Source organism: Arachis ipaensis, chromosome B04, assembly GCF_000816755.2.
Source record: "Arachis ipaensis cultivar K30076 chromosome B04, Araip1.1, whole genome shotgun sequence".
Classification (NCBI taxonomy): domain Eukaryota; kingdom Viridiplantae; phylum Streptophyta; class Magnoliopsida; order Fabales; family Fabaceae; genus Arachis; species Arachis ipaensis.
This window is the reverse complement of record NC_029788.2, coordinates 98084769-98091359: the sequence shown is the minus strand read 5'-3', so window position 1 is coordinate 98091359 and position 6591 is coordinate 98084769. Positions and strand designations below refer to the sequence as shown.

Genomic DNA, 6591 nt, shown 5'->3' with positions numbered 1-6591 from the left:
TAGGGTTTAGGTGAAATTAGGTTTAAAGGTAATTTTGTAATTTCAAATAAAAATAGAGATAGTATAGTAATTAGAAATAAATTTCAATCCAACAATAATAATATATAAAATACTATTTGTTCATCCATTTCACAAATTATTCTCAATAAAATAGTCAAATCCAATAATTAGAAATAATAAAATTAATTTCTCTATTTTCCAAATAGCAGTATTAACATATTAAAAATATTAATTATTTAGTCCAAATCATATAAAATTATTATTATTTTATAACTACCAACTTTATGATTTAAATATAGAAAATAATCTAATAATTATAAAATTGGATAATAATCTTAATTTATTTCAAGTTCAATAAATCAAAGCATGCTTTAATTATCTTTAATAAAATAATTTCTGAAATTAAGACTATAAATAACTATATGATTTGAAATTTGATCATAATAAGACTTTTCAAAAGTTCAGGGTCTTACAGTCTCCAACATAGTATATAGATCTCCAAACAGTATATAGGAGTACACAAAAATACACAGACAACAAGCATAGCTTCTTCAAAAATTTTTTTTAGTTATAAATTAAACAAAACAAGCCATATTTAACAATGGCAACCATTATCATCGTCTCTAAAAATACACAAGTACACCGGAATAAGCCATATTTAAATTTATAGAACTCTATAAAATTTATAGAACTTGCTAATTTATAGAAGTTGTTAACTTTTATAGAGTTTGCCGGGAGTGCGGTGAACTTGCCTAAATGCCAAAAAAAATTCGTATTTGAGGAATTAAAGTTCAAAAATCCTGTTTGAAAAATTAATTAAATTTTTTATTTTATTTCAGTGAAAAATCCAAAAATAATATTATAATTTTGTAAAATTAAATTCATTCTACTCATAGTTGGTTATCTCATAAAGGTATAATTTAATTAATCTAACTTTTTATATTCTTTATATATAGATATGAAAATTCCAGAACATCGAAAGTGGATGTACAATAGAAATTTGCCAAATCGAGGAGGATTACGACAGGAATTTATCAATGGTGTTCGACATTTTATTGATACAGTAAAACAGGAATTTATACTTGAAGGTGGTGTACTTAGATGTCCTTGCAACAAACATAAAAATAAAGTTTTTTCATCTCCGAAAGAGGTTTCACTAGATTTATATAAATATGATTTCATGCTAAGATACTGGTGGTGGGATTCACATGGAGAGAGTCCATTGCATTTGAATGTAGATTATAATAATCAAGAAGGCACATGTTCTTCTCCTCATGCTAGTGTGCCAATAAGAAATTCGTATGAATCTATGGTGGTTGATGCTACTGGACCAGAATTGATGAGTCAATTTGAAGAATACATGGAGAAGCCTCCGAATGCAGAAGCTAAAAAATTTTATGATTTATTACAGTCTGCTCAACGCCCATTATTTGAGGGATGTGTTGGTCATTCAGAATTATCAATGGCAGTTAAAATGTTGAGTATTAAAGCTAAAGGGAATGTATCTCAACAAATCTTTGATGATTTCGTGAAAGCTATGAAAGAAGTGATGCCTAAGGATAACTTACTTGTCTCCAATTTTTATGAAGCAAAGAAGCTAGTATCAAAACTTGGTATGGAAAGCAAGAAAATTGATTGTTGCATTAATGGTTGTATGCTATATTACAAGAAGGATGATATACCAAGAAAGGAATGTAAATTTTGCCATTCTCCAAGGTACAAGATGGGTAAAAAAGGTAAAGAAGTGCCTTTGAAACGAATGCACTATTTACCGCTTATACCTCGTTTAAGAAGACTTTATACTTCAATGCACACAGCACCTCACATGCGATGGCATTTTGATCACGAATTTAAAGGAATTCTTGAGCATCCATCGGATTCAAAAGCATGGAAGTATTTTGATAGAAAATATCAACAATTTTCTCAAGAACCACACAATGTCAGACTAGGATTATGTGCTGATAGATTCACCCCTTTTGGTCAATCTGGTAAACAATATTCATGTTGGCCAATAATTGTCACTCCTTATAATCTGCCTCCTTCTATGTGCATGAAAACTCCTTACAAGTTTTTATCCATGATTATCCCTGGTCCTCGTAATCCCAAAACTAGGATTGATGTATACCTGCAGCCATTGATTGATGAGCTAAAACTACTATGGGAAGATGGTGTTTTAACTTATGATATTCATTCCAAGTCAAATTTTGTAATGCGAGCTGCCTTGTTGTGGACTATTAATGATTTTCTTGCATATGGGATGTTGTCTGGATGAATGACAGCAGGTAGGCTAGCATATCCATACTGTATGGAATGAACCAAGGCATTCTAATTAAAAAAATAGGGAAAAGCCATCATGGTTTGACTGCCACAGACAATTCTTGCCAGATAATCACATGTTTAGAAGAAACAACGATGCATTCTATAAGAATAGAATTGAGAGATCAGAACCTCCGCCAAGATTAATTGGAGGGAAAGCATGGGATATAATTAAGAATTATGAAAAGATAAGTGATGTTGAGCAACTTGAGATAGAAGGATATGGAAGTACGCATAATTGGACCAAAAGAAGCATATTTTGGGATTTGCCTTATTGGCATCATAATTTAATCCGTCATAACCTTGGTGTATTGCATATTGAAAAGAATGTATTTGATAATATATTTAATACTGTCATGGACATCAAAGAGAAGACTAAAGATAATGCAAATGTTAGAATGGATCTGTCATTATACTGCAAGTGAAAAAGTTTAGAACTGCTAGAACAAAGTGGAGGTAAAATTATAAAATTCAAAGCAAACTACACATTTATCCTCTAGCAAAAGAGGGCAATATGTGAATGGGTGAAAGAGTTAAGGATGCCTGATGGATATGTTTCAAATTTAGGGAGATGCGTTGACATGAAGGAGGGCAAGTTATCTGGAATAAAAAGTCATGATTGTCATATATTTATAGAACGTTTACTCCCAATTGCGTTTAGTTCATTGCCAGAGCAGATATGGAAGCCAATAACAAAGTTAAGTCAATTCTTCCGAGATTTGTGCTCAGAATCATTACGAGAAGATGTTCTCAATAAGCTTGAAGAAAATATTCCAACTGTGCTATGCAAGTTAGAACATATTTTTCCTCCTGAATTTTTATATTCAATGGAACATCTACCTATTCATTTGCCATTTGAAGCATTGCTTGGTGATCCTGTGCAATATAGATGGATGTATCCTTTTGAGAGGTACCTTAGTCACACCTCTATATTTATTCTCAAATTTTTTTTACTATTTTATTAAGCCAATTATTTGTTATTTGATTTTTGTTATGAACTTTTTTATGACAGATTTCTCCATCACCTTAAGAAAAAGGTCAAGAACAAAGCACACGTTGAAGGATCTATCATTAAATCATACCTAATTGAGGAGATTTCTTACTTTTGTGGGTACTATTTTAACCAAACTAGCATCAACACAAAGCAAAATGATGAGGGTGATGATTCAATACAACCAACTTTGTCTATTTTTAATTTGCCTGGTTGTTTGGCTGGTGAATGCAAAACTCTTTATTTAGATATCAAAGAACTCAGTGCAGCCATGAATCATATACTAATAAATTGTGATAAAATTAAGCCATATATTGAGTGAGTATTTATCTTCTTATGTATATTCTTACTATTAATAATATTTTTTTATATTAATAATTTAAATTTCTTTGAAATTCATGTACTATAGGATCTTTGTGACTTTATACGCCAAAATCATATTACTTTAAGTGATGAACAAGTTGATCAATTTATTGAAGCGAATTTTACAAAGTCGTTTAAAAATTATGTAAGTCAACATGATATGATAGTCTTATTGTATACACATTTTTTGGTAGATGACATATTATATTCAAACTTATTGGTTCTTATTTAATATAGGTTCATGATCCTTTAAATAATGTGACGGATTTGAATATTCATTCCTTAGTATTGGGTCCTTTGAGAATTGTTAAATGTTGGCCTATTTACAAAGTCAATGGCTTCAAGTTTCACACAAAATCTCACTCAAGTAGAAAGTCAACTCAGAATTATAGAATGTGTCAAAGGCATAGGTTATGGTGAATATGTCTATGGCCAGCTTGATGAAATTATTCAAGTTGAGTATACTGGGCTACCACTAAAAAGAGTTGTACTATTTAAATGTGAATGGTTTGATCCCATAATTGGCAAAGGAACAAAGGTAAACAAAGAGTATGGAATCATACAGATTTGAAAGAATTGACGATATGGTAAATATGATCCATTTATCATTGCACATAAAGCAATCCAAGTATATTTTGCACCTCATCCAATGAGCAACACCAGGAAAAAAGCAGAATGGTGGTTTGTATATATTCAAGACTAAAGCAAGAGGTGAGATTGAGATTGAAACAACGGAAGATTTTGCATATCAAGAAAATGCCACAAATCAATCTAACAATCATATCTCAAATGATATTGACACTATTATTAATTTATTGGATACCAATAGTACAATATATGAAGACGATGATGATGATGATGATGATGATGATGATGATGATGATGATGATGATGATGATGATGATGACACACTTGGGGATGAGGACGAGGACGAGGATGAAGACGAGGATGAGGATGAGAACAATGAGGATGAAGGTCAAACTGAATAGTATGAAAAAGTGCACTATAAAATATATTCATTTGTATTTTCTTTTTTTAATTTTCACTATACCTTAATCTTATATGAAAAAGTATATGATTTTTTTATTTTATATAATTTTTTATTATATTTTATTTGTATTATTTTTTTAGAAGATTGGATATAATTTATTTTCAAGTTTTTATATATGTGATTCTTTTAGATACATTTTATCTTAAATTTGTTATAAAATTAAATTTTGAATTATTATAACGTAAATAATTAAAAGAATAAATTAAAAAATAATAGACTAGTTTAAAATATAAACAATATTTTTATATTAAATGTTAAAATTTTTCAATAAACATTTGAAATTCGTTTGAAAACTGATGCATTTTCAAACAGAATTTACAAATGATGTTATTTTCGTCCCAAATTTGTCGGAAAAAAATTTTAGCTACTTCAAAGGATTAGCTATAGTAAAAGCATTTAAGACTAATTATAGACAAATTTGGGATAGAATTAACATTTTTCAAAATGCTCCCAAATCCGTCTGAAGTTATTGTGCATATTCAGATGGAATATGGACGAATTATAGTTTTGTCCAAAATGTATTGCTAATTTTTATGAAAATTTTAGCACCATCCAAAAAAAATTTGGCGCCAAAATTTGGGATAAAATTTAGGACAGAATATATTATTCCAATGTCTCCACTAAAAGTTGTTCAACATTTGTCTCAAATTTATCCGAAATGAAAAAGTCATTTAGACGGAATAAATTTCGTTTGAAATTTTCGTCCGAAAAAGTCCTATTTCTAGTAGTGTCGCGCCACCGACTGCCACTGTTCCATCGTCGCCGTCAATGGGGTTTCACCAGGAGAGACGAGATGCATGAGGAGGAGCCCGACGTGCGTGAAGAAGAAGGGGAGAGGTCCGAGGCTGAGATGGTTCCTATCACCGCCGTCTACCTCCGTCACTGCCGAACTGCTGCTCCGCGGTGCCTAACTGGAGCTTCTGTTACTGTTGCTGGAGATCTGTGGTTGCCGGAAAACACCACTGGTGTTGCTGTCGAAGGAGGAAGAAGCCGTGCCGCTATTCTGGCCGCCAGGAGCAGTCTTGTGGCCACCGGAAACACCGCCAGGGATGCCGCTACTTGGCTCAGTCACTTCTTCTTAGTTGCGGTAAGGGTCTTGTTATTAGCTTTGGTCCTTTTTGAATTCTGGAAATACTGTAGTCACTGAATGTTGATGCAGCCGCCGTCTGGGTCGCGTGGAGGGAGGAAGAGCCGTTGGGTGTCGCCGTACCTTGCCTCCGCCGCCTCTGTCGCCGGAAACAGCCGCTGAGTCCTCTGTATTTGGTAAGCATTTCTAATTTGAAAGGCCTTTTGTCACTGCCCTGTAAACTTATTATGCTGAGGCGTTGCGGTGTTGTCCGTCATAGGTTTGTGTATTCGTGCTCGCATTCCGTGTTTGGAGTTGCAGCTACCTTGTTTGGTCATTTAAGTAAGTATTTATGTTTTGGAAATTCCCATGTTAGTGTTCTGTACGTGTATTAAAGCCTTTACGATATTAATGTTCTTAGGATTTAGTAATCGAGGTTGCTTGTTGTGATTTAAAGCTGTTTATGCTGCTGCGAAAGTGTGTGGGGCTGTGCTTTGAAGCTGCCATTGATTTTGGGTCGAGACGAAAGGCTTTCTGAGAGGCTTTTGGGTTATGGTTTCAATTTGTCGAGGTAGGGGCCTTTTCAGAAAAGCATATTTTATAAATTGAAATTATTATATATGGATATTATGTGGTAAAAATGTATACTTGAGTAATTGTATAAGTCTTATCTAATGTTGGTTATTTTGGATGAATATGAATGCTTGGTTAATTCGATTATTATTTGGTTTTGTGAAACGGACGGTTTTGAAGTGTTTCTTTAAAGTCGCTTCTTTAAAACTTTGAAATCAAGTTTAATCTGTT

The 6591-nt window shown here is 32.4% G+C and overlaps 2 protein-coding genes across 2 annotated transcripts; both read left to right on the top strand.

The window, feature by feature from the left end:
- On the top strand, nt 959-2272 carry LOC107636683. The gene has a single exon (XM_016340174.1). The coding sequence runs from the start codon at nt 959-961 to the stop codon at nt 2270-2272; it is 1314 nt and encodes a 437-aa protein (XP_016195660.1).
- LOC110270716 lies at nt 5472-6114 on the top strand. Its single transcript, XM_021120198.1, has 3 exons — nt 5472-5808; nt 5881-5982; nt 6067-6114. The coding sequence occupies exons 1-2, from the start codon at nt 5515-5517 to the stop codon at nt 5968-5970; spliced, it is 384 nt and encodes a 127-aa protein (XP_020975857.1). The 5' UTR covers nt 5472-5514; the 3' UTR covers nt 5971-5982; nt 6067-6114.

Bases quoted from the DNA above. Each gene is read 5' to 3' on its own strand.
- LOC110270716 (XM_021120198.1), top strand. From the start codon at position 5,515: ATGCATGAGGAGGAGCCCGACGTGCGTGAAGAAGAAGGGGAGAGGTCC. The intron at 5,809-5,880 runs GTAAGGGTCTTG...ATGTTGATGCAG, and splicing joins GTCACTTCTTCTTAGTTGCG to CCGCCGTCTGGGTCGCGTGG.
- LOC107636683 (XM_016340174.1), top strand. From the start codon at position 959: ATGAAAATTCCAGAACATCGAAAGTGGATGTACAATAGAAATTTGCCA.